This window comes from Peromyscus maniculatus, chromosome 15, assembly GCF_049852395.1.
Source record: "Peromyscus maniculatus bairdii isolate BWxNUB_F1_BW_parent chromosome 15, HU_Pman_BW_mat_3.1, whole genome shotgun sequence".
In the NCBI taxonomy this organism is placed as follows: domain Eukaryota; kingdom Metazoa; phylum Chordata; class Mammalia; order Rodentia; family Cricetidae; genus Peromyscus; species Peromyscus maniculatus.
In genome coordinates, this window is record NC_134866.1 from 79227775 (window position 1) to 79241509 (window position 13735).

General features: G+C 44.6%; 2 protein-coding genes across 6 annotated transcripts in view; one reads left to right on the plus strand and one right to left on the minus strand.

The window, feature by feature from the left end:
* LOC102921243 (baculoviral IAP repeat-containing protein 1a-like) overlaps window positions 1-12684 on the minus strand; it is a 47994-nt gene extending 35310 nt beyond the window's left edge. For 2 of the 5 annotated variants that reach the window (XM_076552126.1, XM_076552124.1), the window contains exons 1-5: window positions 12491-12684; window positions 10506-11138; window positions 8587-8686; window positions 4107-4188; window positions 3241-3292 (exon numbers count right to left, since the gene is read on the minus strand). In XM_076552126.1, coding sequence (XP_076408241.1) covers window positions 3241-3292; window positions 4107-4188; window positions 8587-8686; window positions 10506-11070 — 799 coding nt within the window. In that variant the 5' untranslated portion in view covers window positions 11071-11138; window positions 12491-12684. Of the gene's footprint in view, window positions 1-3240; window positions 3293-4106; window positions 4189-8586; window positions 8687-10505; window positions 11139-12490 lie in introns of those variants that run through there. The other 3 variants (XM_076552125.1, XM_076552127.1, XM_076552128.1) reach the window with 3 other exon arrangements.
* An 8-nt stretch (window positions 12685-12692) lies between these two features.
* LOC102916214 (sperm motility kinase 2B-like) overlaps window positions 12693-13735 on the plus strand; it is a 28001-nt gene continuing 26958 nt past the window's right edge. Inside the window, exon 1 of the mRNA XM_076552136.1 lies at window positions 12693-12801. The gene's annotated coding sequence lies outside the window, so the exon portion shown is untranslated. The remainder of the gene's footprint in view (window positions 12802-13735) is intronic.

The window sequence follows — 13735 nt, forward strand, 5'->3', positions numbered from 1 at the left end:
TCTCTGGATTTGAGGATTCAAGAATGGTCTACCATACATGGCTCTAACCCCAGAATTCTTTTTATTTTTTTTTCTATTTGTTTTGTTCTTGATAGAGAATATCATGTAGCCCATGCTGGCCTCTAACTTCATACCAGAGTCTGGGCTGTCCTTGACCTCCTGTGGCCACCTCCCAAGTACTGGGATTGTAAGTGTGCAGCGCCATAGTCAGTGGACCATGGAATTCTTGCTGGACCGTCATGGTTGTCATCGTCCTGTCCAGTGTCCTTTCCCATATGCATCCCACCCTTGCCTCTAGGGCCTGAACTCGGAGGCCAGCACAATGCTATAAATAGTGCTCTGTCACTGAGATAACTCTCCAACCTCCCCTCTACTCTCTTGAGGTGGTGGGGATGGAACCCAAGGACATTCATTGCCCATTCTAGGCAAGTGGTCACCATATCCTCAGACCTGCTACTTCATTTTAATATGAATAGTCCTTAATCTCTTAGCAGCACACTGAACCATTAAACATTATCCAGCAAGTGTGAAGACTTGGGTACCATTCACAGCACTAATAAGCCAGGTATGGTGGGGCATGTCTGAAACCTTACTCCTCAGGAGGTGGAAGCAAAAGATCAGAAGTTCCAAGTCTTTCTTGAGTTTGAGCCAGCATGGGATACAAGAGGCGCTGAACTACCTTTAATTGTTTCAAAGGCAGTGTCAGTTAAATAAATGACTCTACCACATTTACCTATACTTATCTATTTAAAAAAAAAAAAGAAACTATGACACTCCAGGCCAGTGAGGGGGTTTAGTGGATGGAAGTACTTGTCCATAAATCTGATGTCCTGAGTTCAATGCTTAATGGTGGATTTGTGAACAAGAATTCCTGGAAAGGAGCTCTTGTCTGTCAAGGTTGATTGATTACTACTTAAATGATGTGGACAGGTCGGAATGTTGCAGGTCCAGAGCCTAATTACAACTTATCTTGAGCTATCATTAATTCCCTAAATAGCCATTTCTTGCCTACCTCTGTGTCAGACCTAACATCCTGTGACTAACAGATAAAAACCTCCTTAAATGTATGAGGTTACAAAACCCAGTTTCTCACAGTCACAAGGCTGAGCCATTAGACAACACCTGAGGCCTATGGCTGAGCTCACCCCATTTTGCTGTAACTGCCTTTTTAATGTTTCTATCAATGTGTTTGAAAAGCACCTTGATTTACGACTTTCTTTGTTCTGAAACTATAAAAACTTTTGTGAAATTTCTTCCACTTTGGAACATGGAATTTGGGGTAACACAAATCTGTTTTCCTCAGCTACAGTCACTCATATTTGGCTCCAGAGCAAACTATCTCATATCCCATTTGAGATGCTATAGAGGGCAAGAGCTCACAGATAAGCACTAGAGAAACTAGAATTGTTAAACACACAGGTTTTCTTCTTCAGTGGAGGAAACTGACACCCATTTCCCATCCAGAAGGCTGGAAATGGATGTGTTAATACCTGGCCAATTTTGCTGTTCTGTAAAGCTAGCCCTTACCGAAACTCCCAGAATCCTGAGCATCATCTCAGTCAACACAACCCATCCTCATGAAAGAGGTCCCATGTACTTTACAAAAGAATTTGATATTATGCTGATTACAAGCCCTTCCCCATAGGCCCTTAACCTGAGCACTGTTCTCAGTCAATAGAACACATTCTTGTGGGAAAATGTACTTTGTGGCTGGGCAGTGGTGGCACATGCCTTTAATCCCAGCACTCAGGAGGCAGAGCCAGGCAGATCTCTGTGAGTTTGAGGCCATCCTGGTCTACAGAGTGAGTTCAAGGGCAGGCACAAAGCTACACAGAGAAACCCTGTCTCGAAAAACAAAAAACAACAACAAAAAAAAAAAAAAGTACTCTGCAAAAGAGTAGCCACGTCTAAAGCTTTGTTGTGATACTTGTCATGAGGAAACTTTTTTCCCTAAGTTTTACAGTGTTTAAATGTGTAAAGAATGAATCACTTGGCATCAGACTCCAGAAGTTTTGACTCAGGAAGAGTTAAGTTGTGCTGACCTGAATATCATTCTTGACCTCACTGTAGTTGGATTTTGTTTTTTTGTTTTTTTGTTTTTTTTTTTTTTACTCTTTATTCTTTTAGGAACCCGCCACCCAGCTCCTAAATAAATACATGGAGACTTATTCTTACTTATGAATGCTTGGTCTTAGCTTGGCTTGTTTCTAGCCAGCTTTTCTAACTTAAATTATCCCATTTCTCCTTAACTACATTTTGCCTTTGGGCTTTTCACCTTTCTTTATTCTATATATCTTTCTTTACTTCTTACTCTGTGTGTGGCTGTGTGGCTGTGTGGCTGTGTGGCTGTGTGGCTGTGTGGCTATGTGACTGGATGACTGGGTGGCTGTGTGGCTGGGTGACTGGGTGACTGGGTGACTGTGTGGCTGTGTGGCTGTGTGGCTGGGTGACTGGGTGGCTGGGTGGCTGGGTGGCTGGGTGGCTGTGTGGCTGGGTGACTGGGTGGCTGTGTGGCGGGCTCCTGGTATTCTCCTCTCATTCTCCTTTTCTCACTCCTCTCTCCAGCCTAGATTTCTCCTTCTGTCTATTCTCTCTGCCCACCAGCCCCACCTAACCCTCCCCTGCCTAGCTATTGGCCATTCAGCTCTTTAGTAGGCCAATCAGGCGTTTTAGACAGGCAAAGTAACACAGCTTCACAGAGTTAAACAAACGCAACATAAAAGAATGCAACACATCTTTGCATCATTAAACAAACAGTCCACAGCATAACTGAGTGTAACACATCTTCAACTAATATTCCACAACACCTCACCTGGATCATTTGGTGGGTGTTGATGGTTGCAGACAACCCTGCAAGGAAAGACTTATGTATTTGCACTAACAGAAGGAGAGAACCAAATCCCAAAAGTAGTCCTCACAACCACACTCCAGGGTGCCTACACACATACAAATACACCAGAAAACATTCTAACATGAAAATAAATAAACAAGTTATTCTACACGAACATATGGTTAACATTCCCCCTCACACACAATTGATCAATACAAAAAATTTTAAAACTGAGTCATTCCATAAAAGCATAAATCACATTTAAAAATATTTAAAAGAAGAAAAATGAGAAGGCTAAAAAACTGAGAGTGCACCAAAAAAAAAAAAGAAAGAAAAAGAAAGAAAGGAAAAGAAAAAGAAAGAGACAAAGAAAAAGAACCAAAGCATTTAGAATGTGCCTGAGGTTTTACCTGACACCATAGGTAATTCTCTTCTGACCCAGGAATTCACAAAATGTTCTCCCTGAGGCAAACAAATTCAGGTTAAAATACGCATCTCTCTGTGAGCTGCAAGTGAAGGACTTCCCCCACTAAAGCCAAGTTTCCTTAGAGCAGCAGAAATGTTCACAATTCTGTCCTTTAGTTTTGAGTTGATTCCTATCGATGTTGGGAGTTTTTATACAGTACAAAACATCAGTGAATGTTTACCTGTGGCAAATGGGAATTTTCTCAGGGTCACTCTTAGGGGACACTCAGCTCAGCCACAGAACTGCAGTCACACACAGATGCTTTTTGACTCATGAGGAACTGAGCCACGGGAAGGAAGCTCACCTCAGAAGGACCTTTCTGATTGAGCAACTCTCCCTCCGAGAAAACTGCACCCAGTCTGTGCTCGGTGCAGATGCTGCTTCTGAGCCAGTCAGCCATGACATCCCCCCTTGGCTTCTGTTTGGGCTAAGTTTCCCACCTCTTGCCACTAGGAAGTCCTTACTACTTTAGAGCCTAGACAGCCAGGGGCAGGAGCCAGCTCTGAGGGCCCTGCTGTCACCAGGAACTAGGACAGAAGACTGAGTCAGGCATCCAGAGGGAGGCAGCAGGAAGCCAGGGCAGTGGCCTCAGTCAGAGGGAAGATGAGGAGGCAGCGGAAGCCACCCAAAGCCAGCTTAAAAAACCACATGGGTCCAGCTGAGCAAGACCACAAGATTGTTGTGTCTCCACTCTGCAGAGGAGAGGCGGGAGAATGGATTCATGGAAAATAAAAATCCTCACCCTGAGGATTCAGATATTACTAGGTAATGAACACACACTGTTGTCAAGTGTTTGCTGTTGTGAATTACCGTTACATGGACAAATCCCTCGTAGCTTTTAATATACTGGGCAATTTCCTCTGAGGATTTCTTACTTTGAAGAAATTCACACCTATAATTAAAATATACCCCAATAAATAGAGATGTTCTAAATCACAATGAGCATTTGATAAAACCTATTGAACTACTGGACTTTATACATCAGTGAAACTGTCAAAAGCAAAAACAAAACAAAAACCAACTTGCCCCCAATAGCAGGCACAAGTCCTGCCCAGGTCCAAACCAGATGGTGGCCCAGGACTTAGAGGGGGAGGTAGACACAGGGTCTCACCCTTCACCAAGAAGCTATTTGCAATCGATACCTGCCGATAACGGGAAAATCAGTCTTCTCCAATGGAGTGTCACTGGTGTAGCAGCCACACTCCAGGACAGGCCCCAGGCCCAGGAACAGTTGGCCAACACAAAATGAACTCCATATTATTTCTGTGGGCATTTGTTTCGTTTTGGGTTTTTGTTTGTTTTGGTTTTTGTCTTGTAAGTTTTTTAAGTGTTTTGGTTTTCGTGTGTGTGTGTGTGTGTGTGTGTGTGTGTGTGTGTGTGTGTGTGTGTGTTGAAATTGACTGAGTAGCAAAGTGGAGAAGATCTGGGAGGAACTAGAGGGGGAGACATAACCAAACTGTATTGTGTTAAAAAATTCACTCCAAACCTTACTCATGAGAATTACCATTGTTTGTTAATATTAGTGACAACACCTGTGGTTATTAAAACTGGCTCTTCAGATGGCTTTTATTTTGACTTTATAATGAGGTGCCCCTGTGTTGCCCAGGCTAATGATAAACTCCTGGCCTAGAGCAATCTTCTGCCTCAGCCTCAGGAGCAGCTTCAGCTGTACGCACACACCACCGCGCTCTGCTGTCATCTCATTAAACCAAATGTGCAAGACAAGCCATGAAGAGACGGCCCCACAGTAAACAGAGGGGGGACTCCGGTGCCGTTCTGAGGGGATGATGTTTCAATCACAATGAGCATTTGATAAAACCTGTTGAACTACTGGAGCCTAGTTCCCCTGGTCAGATCAGCCGGTGACAGTAGAGAGAAACAGGAAAATTAGTTTACCATATTCCACCCGCTAAACAAAAAGATCATCATAAGGTTTAAAGTAACAGATATTAATCTATTAATTTTGATTTTTTATAACGTATTGAACATCTTCCTGAAGGGCATTCCTTTCCCATAAAAATGAAGCTACTTTTAAGATTAAACAAAGTTCCTCTAACTGACACTGCCGTTTCTTTCTCATGGTGTGGTAAGGAGTGGACTGGTCAATGGGGATGATGAAATGCCCTGTTCCCATCTAATCTTAATCGCATGAGAAGAAGAACTCCATCACATGACCCAAAAAGGTCTCAAGGGTTCCATTAAACGTCTGTGGCAGCCAGGGATTGGCTCCATTTTTCACATATTTCTATGCATTGCTCTATGTCTGAATGTAATCCACGTAGCACACAGCACCTGGGGTGGACTACAGAGAACTGAGGTTATTGGTCCTTTGAAAAATATTGTAATAAGTCAACTTGCTTTTAAAATGTTTCAGTACTTTTTTTCTTTTGAGATAGGATCTCAACATAGGCTCGCTTTAGGCTTTCTGGATAGCAAAAATAAAAAGCTTGAGTTCCTGATCCTCTTGCCTCCACCTCACAAGGTCCGGAATTACAGGCATGTTCCCACCTCGACATTACTTTCTCAAATGGTGTTCTAAAAACTATTGCAGTTGCTAGACATGATGATAAAAACCGCAATCCCAGAACATGGGAGTCAGAGAAACGCGGATTGTAAGTTTGATGCCAGTCTAAGATACATAGCAAGTCCATGTTTCAAAACTCAAAATTACACTTAAATCAGCTTACATTTATTATTCAGTTTTTTAAAAGTATAAGAAGATATTCGGATATTTTGTCAATATTTCATAAAAGCAGTGACCAAGCCAGGGTTTAAAACTGAAGTCTAAGAAACTAAGGATAAATAAAACAACAAGAAATCTGGAGCCTGAGTTCTGATGCCAGCCCTGTGCTCATGCTGACAAACGGATGGAAGGTATATCAGTCATTGCATGTAATGCATGACAGGTTTTGCAAGACCTACAAGCTATACATTGTTATCTGCATTTTACATTCAAGATTCTAAGAGGGTCAGGGCTTCATTTCAGAGCTTGAAGTCAGGCCGCCTGCATGTGCAAGCACACCTCAGTCCACCTCTATCTGGAGCTTCTTGTGTGAGCAGGCCTCACTCCTTCAAGCTGTGGGGTCAGTCCCTGAACTGGCTCCTCTCCTTGTGTGGGTCTGTTCCCTCTGCTCTGTGTCAGAGAAGGGACAGAGGGCCACTGGAGGCAGATGCGCAGCCCCCGTTAGGGCTGATCACATGATTACTTGGGAACGATATGGCATGCGGTGGTCCAGAGTACAGCCAGCAACACTAAACAGAGGCTCTGAGGACAAGCAGACACGGTGGAGACGGTTTAGGAGCCCAGGAGCAGCAGTGTGGGTTCTGGCTGAGGCCGGAGCGAGGCAGGTCCATCTGCAGGGCACACTGCCACCTCCCAAGGAGCCACAGTGGCATTCTAGGATCTGCTCATCATGGCCCCATCATCCCCATAACCACACCGCTGGTTTTCAGGAAACTGTTCTCCCTCTGTCCACTCTGTCTTCACCTCTTTTTCCTTTCCTCTTCATTCCTTCTTCCTCCTAACCTCCTCTTCTCTTACTTTCTTTTAGAATTCTCTTGCAAATAATTTAAGTGAAGAAAGTACAATGCGAAATTTTCTCACCACCTCACTGCTCAGCAAACCCAGGCCCAATATACAATGAAACAATATATATCTACTTGATTTATATTGTTTGATAACTTTTCCTGTACATTTTCTAACAGGTAGTTATATAGTTTAAGCATCTTAAGGCTGCTCGCCCTACATGAATTGTGCATATTTATGTTTCCATTTAAACATTATCCTAGACAAAGCCTTTAATTTTTGTGAGCATGGCTGCCTATGTGCAAGGTCCTTGTAAATACTTGCTTACTTGGTTTGTGGGTGACCTAGCATCGACCGAGGAATTTGACATTAGGCAGCGATGCCATCTTTCTCTAGGAGACATAATGATGCTGTGGTTCAGCTTGTTTTTAAACTCTTATTGCTGTAATAGCAACGGTATTGTGAGGTCCCTGGAATTCACTTTGAATTAACCTGGTTATTGTTATTCCATGGAAAACAGTGTCAGGAGATAGATGAAATATTTACTGACCAGGTGCTGACAAGTGTTTATTATGCTATTCCTTTTATTTTTATGAGCTATTCCATAATGAAAGTTTGAAAACCAGTGAGAGGAATAAATCTTTATTTGGCAGAATTACAAAACCAGTACTAATCAGATCACTAAATATAATTATCATATACATTTTCTAAGCAGGGATCTAAAGACCATGCCCACTGCAATAACAAAATCTTAAATCTTGGAAACAAACATTTGTGTGTGTGTGTTGTGGCACTGGGATGTGGGCAAACTATGTATCTGCTCCTCTCATCTTTTAGCAGAGGGTAGCTTTGAATTCCTGATTCTCCAGTCTCCACCTTCCTAGTGCAGGGATTACAGGTATGTGCCCCTGCATCCAGCAAGCATTTTCAATTAGTGCATATTCTGCAGTATGTGAAACTGCTTGTAATGCTTTAAACATTCTTATTTTCTTTCATTTATACAGCAATTCCACCCCTGTGTAGATTAACGCATTTATTAGTTAAGGTAAATCTGGGACGCGCTGCTTGACAAGACATTACCTTAGTATTGGGGATAATAGGAAGATGGGTTAGTAGGCAAAACGCCTCAGCACAAGCATGGGGATCTAGAGTCTGAATCCTTGGTACGTGCATATCAAGGTGGGGTATGGTCACACATGTCTTTAACCCTACCCTGGGATAGCAGAGGCAGGCAGGTCCTAGGGGATCACTAGCCAGATAGTCTAGCCAGTCTATGAGTTCTGGTTCACTTATCCAGTCTCAAGATAGGTATAAAGTAATAGGGAAGACATTGGAGGTCATCCTGTAGCACATTCATTTATACTACACACACACACACACACACACACACACACACACACACACACACACCAAACCAAAAATATGTTTTAAAATAAAAGTAAAATAACCTTTTATTTTTATTTATTTATTGATTGATTGATTTTGAGACAAAGTTTTGCTGTGTAACAGCCCTGACTCTCCTGGTACTCACTCTGTAGACCAGGCTGGCCTCAAACTCACAGAGATCTGCCTATAAGTTCAGGTAATTCAAACTTATCATTGTGACCAGCTCTTCCTCGCTTGAAAAATTCTGGGTGATCCTATACTGAATAAGAGAAAGAAGAACTCAAAGGAATACTCCAACAATGTGGCTCTTTTATCTCTAGTTTTATTTTGCCTTTTTAAAAATTGCGATCTTTAATCCTAAAATATCTATTCACTTACTTGGGGAACCACTTGGCATGCTCCTTCCAAGGATCGTCTCCTTCTTCCCAGTTTCCCAAGCATCCACCACAGGAGAAACACTGCACAGTGTCCCTTTTACCTGCAGATGCAGAAAAACATTTTGACTGGCCAGCAATGCACCAGATGTGTCTTGGAGGTAACCATATTGTACCAAACCAAAATGGACTACTTATGACCTCTCTGGCTGAATTTATATCCAGAGACCAACTGCCATAAATGACCCCCTTCTGAGTATTGAACCTCCACCCTCTAGCCATGGTCTTCTTTCATAGGCATATCCCAGGGCCCTGCACATGCTAGCTAAGCAGTCTAGCATTGAGCTATACCCTCAGGCCACAGCAATATTTTCTTCCTTCTTTTCTTTCTCTCTCTCTCTCTCTTTCTTCCTCCTTTCATTTTTCTTTATTAACAAATTTTCTACTCACTCTACATAGCACCCACAGATCCCACCTCCTGCCTCCTCCCATCTCCCAGCCCTCCCTCCCAAGCCACCCCACATCACCACATCCCCCAAATCAAAGTATCCCATGGGGAATCAGAAGAGCTCAGCAAACTGAGCCTAGGCAGATCCAAGCCCCTTCCCACTGCACCAAGGCTGTGCAAGGTGTCACACCACAGTCACCAGATTCCCCAAAGCCTGCCCGTGCACCAGAGATGGATCCTGATCCCCCTGCCTGGGTGCCCCCCAAATAGTTTGAGCCAAACAACCGTCTTCCATATCCAGAAGGCTCCAGATAGAGGTGGATTGAGGTATGCTCGCACATGCAGGCTGCCTGACTTCCAACTCTGAAATGAAGCACTAACCCTCTTAGAATCTTGAATGTAAAATGCAGATAATAATGTTTAGTCCAGTCCCATGGGGGCTCCACAGCCACCAGTCCACAGTTCATGGGCTTCCATTAGTGTGGTCCATCATCTCTGCACATCCTCCCATCATGATCTCGACATCACCCACCTGCAGAATCCCTCCTCTCTCTCATTGATTGGATTCCCAGAGCTCAGCCTGGTGCCTGGCTGTGGATCTCTGCATCTGCCTCCATCAGTCACTAGACAAAGACTCTATGATGACAGTTAGGGTATTCGCTAGACTGGTCACCAGAGTAGACCAGTCCAGGTACTCTCTGGACTACTGCCAGCAGTCCAAGGTGGTGTCATCCTTATGGGTTCCTGAAAACCTCCCCAGCACCCTGCCTCTTCCTTTTCCCCTGATGTCCTCATCTATCATGGTTTCTCCCTCCCTGCCCTCCCACTCTGTCCCTGTTCTACCTTGACCCTCCCATTTCCCTATGTTCTCATTCCCCATTCCTCGCCCTCTGCCACCACCCCCTACACACACCCCCAGTCCGCTCATGTAGATCTCATCTACTTCTCCTTCACTGGGTCATCCATGTGTCCCTCCTAGGGTCTTTCCCTGTTAGCTAGCCTCTCTGGAGCTGTGGGTTGCAGCCTGGGCATCCCTTCCTTCACATCTAGTATCCACTTATGAGTGAGTACATACTATGTTTGTTCTTCTGAGTCTGGGTTACCTCACTCAGGATATTTTCTAGTTCAATCCATTTGACTGCAAATTTCTTGATATTGTTTTTCTCTGCTGAGTAGTATTCCATCGTGTATATGTGCCACATTTTCTTCATCCATTCTTCAGTTGAGGGGCATATAGGTTGTTTCCAGGTTCTTGCTATTATGAATAGTAATATTTTCTAATGTCCACATTTAAAGAAAGGTAACCTTTTATTTTATACATATGGGGTAAGCTAATAATGCTATACTAGTTGTTAAATTTTAATGAAATACTTATAGCTAATGCAACAGTTAAAAATTTACAAATATCACAAATAAAAACATGAAACTTAACTTTATGTTTTACAGAAACACCTCAGAAGATAGAATCCAGTTACCTGTAAAGACAAAGCCAGCTGCTGAGAGCACACGGGGCGATGTCCCATGGGCATAAAACGGCCAGTTCTCAAAGGACTCCAGTCTGGCCTCCTCTTCTTGGTACCTTGCTTTGCCACCTCTCAGCTTCTCAGGACTCTTCACCCTGATGTCATACTTGCCGATGTTACCGATGTCTTTGCCCAAAAGGAACTCGCATCCTGGACGGAATCTCCTGTGGCTTTCTATGGGAGTTTTCCTTAGGCTGGTACCAAAGAGGATTAGGCTGCAGCAGAAGCACTGAACCCCAAGTTTCACCCCGGTAAAGTAAAACCCAGAGGCTGCCATGTCCTGTGGCGTCCATGATCTGAACGTGTCATAGGTCACGAAAGTCTTTAATCTCTTGGCCTCACTGCGCATGTGCGAGTTAAAACCTGTCTTCATTTTCAGTCGTTCCTGATGCTCTTCTTCTTCTTGACTCTTTGCGAGCTGGACTGCATCCACACCGAGAAGAGCAGAGAGCTCAGGGAGAAACTCATAATCAATCTCGGAAATCCGCTCCTCGGAGGCCTCCCCGTGAGTGGCCATTTTCTGAGAGGACAAGGAAAGCAGATGATTGGTCTTCTGGTTAGTTGTATTTTGTTGTGATGAGCATCCTGACCAAAAGCAACATAGGAGGAAAGGGTTTATTTCTGCTTACAGTGGTGGTTCTGTAGCTGAACGTCCTTGTCGGACCGCCAGCTCCCCAGTAAGGACACAGAGACTTATTATTAATTATGAAAGCTTGGCCTTTAGCTTAGGCTTGTTCCCAACTAGCTCTTAGGACTTCAATTATCCTGTTTCTATTAATCTGCATTCTGCCACGAGGCTATTTACCTCTCTTCCATCCTGTATGCCCGACTCTCTGTCTTGCTATCATTTCTAGAGTGCCTAGATTCATCCAAGTTCCTCTCTTTCCCCAGGAGATCCACCTGTTCTCTCCTGCCTAGCTACTGGACACTCAGCTCTTTATCAAACCAATCACATTGATATCTTCATACTGTGTAAACAACTATCCCACAACATGGTTTACCATCAAGGGAAATCAGGGCAGGAACTAAATGCAGGAAATTGGAGGTAAACACTGAAGCAGAGACTGTGGAAGAATGTTGCTTACTGGCTTAACTTCCCATAGTTTTCTTAGCTTAATTTCTTTTCCTTACCTTTTTTATTATTATATTTGTTTATTTATTTATTTATTTATTAGTTCATTTTTCAAGACAGGGTTTCTCTGTGTAGCCCTGGATGCACTGGAACTTGCATTTTAGACCAGGACACGCTGGCCTTGAATCAGAGATCCGCCTGCCTCTGCTGGAACTGGTTTATTTTCTTATACAACACAGGACCACATGCCCTGAGGGCACCACTGCCCGCAGTGGGCTGGACCCTCCCACATCGATTAACACCAAGGAAATACCCCACAGACTGCCCACAGCCCAGTTCTGATGACAGCGATTCCTGTTTCTGCCTTTGAAGTTCTGGAGAGCAGGCATGTGCTTTCCTAACTAAAACAGGTCTTTCAATGAAGCATGCTCTTTCATCTGACACCAGCAGAGGTTTCCCTTGGAGCAGTTACACATCTGACAACACCTAGTGCACCATAAAGAGTTCTTCTCACTAATGTGTAAAATCCACCCCAGCAACGGTCCCCCTGGAGTTCTCTCAATCCTCGGGCTACTCAACTCTTAGTTTTTAGTTATTTTTTCTTATTTTTTTCTAGGTATTTTTACAGTTGTCTCTGGATAGTCCCCCACTACGGTCTCCTTAGTGATCATGAGACAAAGGTCATGTTCTTATCAATGGACACAATCGCCCCACTCTAGCATCCTGCTCCCTCCCTGTAAAGAAGGAACTGGCCATGACTTGGCAGCCTAAGGCTTTGCTTAGTTGCTTTCATTTTCACTAGAACAGCCTGTAGTGACTTTTCTGAAAAAGCAGATCACAGAAAACAAGGTTTATTCTGACTTACAGTTTGAAGATATATTTCCACCGGGGCACAGGAGACCTGGTGTCAGGAGCAGGAAGTCAGCCGGTCACAGTGCTTCAGCAGCAAGGACGCAGAGAAAATGACAGGAAGTGGCACCAGGCTATAAAGTCTCAAGCCTGTCCCCAGTGACCCACTTCCTCCCCCAGGCTCCACCTCTTAAAGATTCCAACATCTTACCAATGGCACCCCAGCTGGAAGCCAAATGCTCAGATACAAGAGCTGCTTGTAGGAGACTTTTCACATTCAGAGCACAGCATAAGCCAGGATACAGAGTCCTCTACTAACATCTGCATGTAAGCACTTCCCTCCCACACTCTCCTCCACTAACATCTGTATGTGAATATCTGCCTTCATACTCTCCTCCACTAACATCTGTATGTGAATACCCGCCTCCCACACTCTCCTCCTGTCATCTTGTTTCTTTCCTGAAAAATGCTTATAAATCTCTCTCTCTCTCTCTCTCTCTCTCTCTCTCTCTCTCTCTCTCTCTCTCTCTCTCTCTCTCTCTCTCTCGTGTGTGTGTGTGTGTGTGTGTGTGTGTGTGTGTGTGTGTGTGTGTGTATACACATGTCTTAGCTATGGTTACTACTGCTCCGATGGAACCATGACCAAAGCAACTTGGGGAGGAAAGGGTTTATTTCTCTCATAGTTCCACGTAACAGTTCATCATCAAAAGTACTGAAGGCAAGCTGCGCTGGGGCTGCCGAGGTGCGAGGTGCGGTCGCCGCGGTGCTGATGTGTGCCGGGAAGGTGGGGCGGAGGCATGAACCGAGCCACTGAGCGTTAGCGGGCGGGGGGCCGCAGGCAGGCTGATGGGCTAAGGGAGAGGCAGCGTGTGAGACGGGGTGACGGCAGGGACCAGCCCGGGCAGGGACCGGGACTGGAGCGGGGGGATCCCCGAGCAGCCGGCTGGCCCGGCTGGAGGGACGGGGTTAAGGTTGCGGTTCCATCTCAAAGATCTGAGCAGTCAAGGCCATCCATCCTGCGTGGAAGAGGACAGGTGGAAGTGTCCGGAAGCGTGAGCAACCAGCAGCAGGCGTGGGTCCCAGGAAACGGAAGAGTCGAAGGAGAAAGGGAGGTGTGTGTAAGTAGCTGACAGGGCCGAGTGACCCGGAAAGAAGGTCGGTGGAAGTGAAACGAGTGAAGTGTGGCCGGAGAGAAGAAGGTCTGTGGAAGTGGATAGAGGATCGAAGGAAAGCGGTGGAAGTGGCCGGGGCCTGGGGCCGG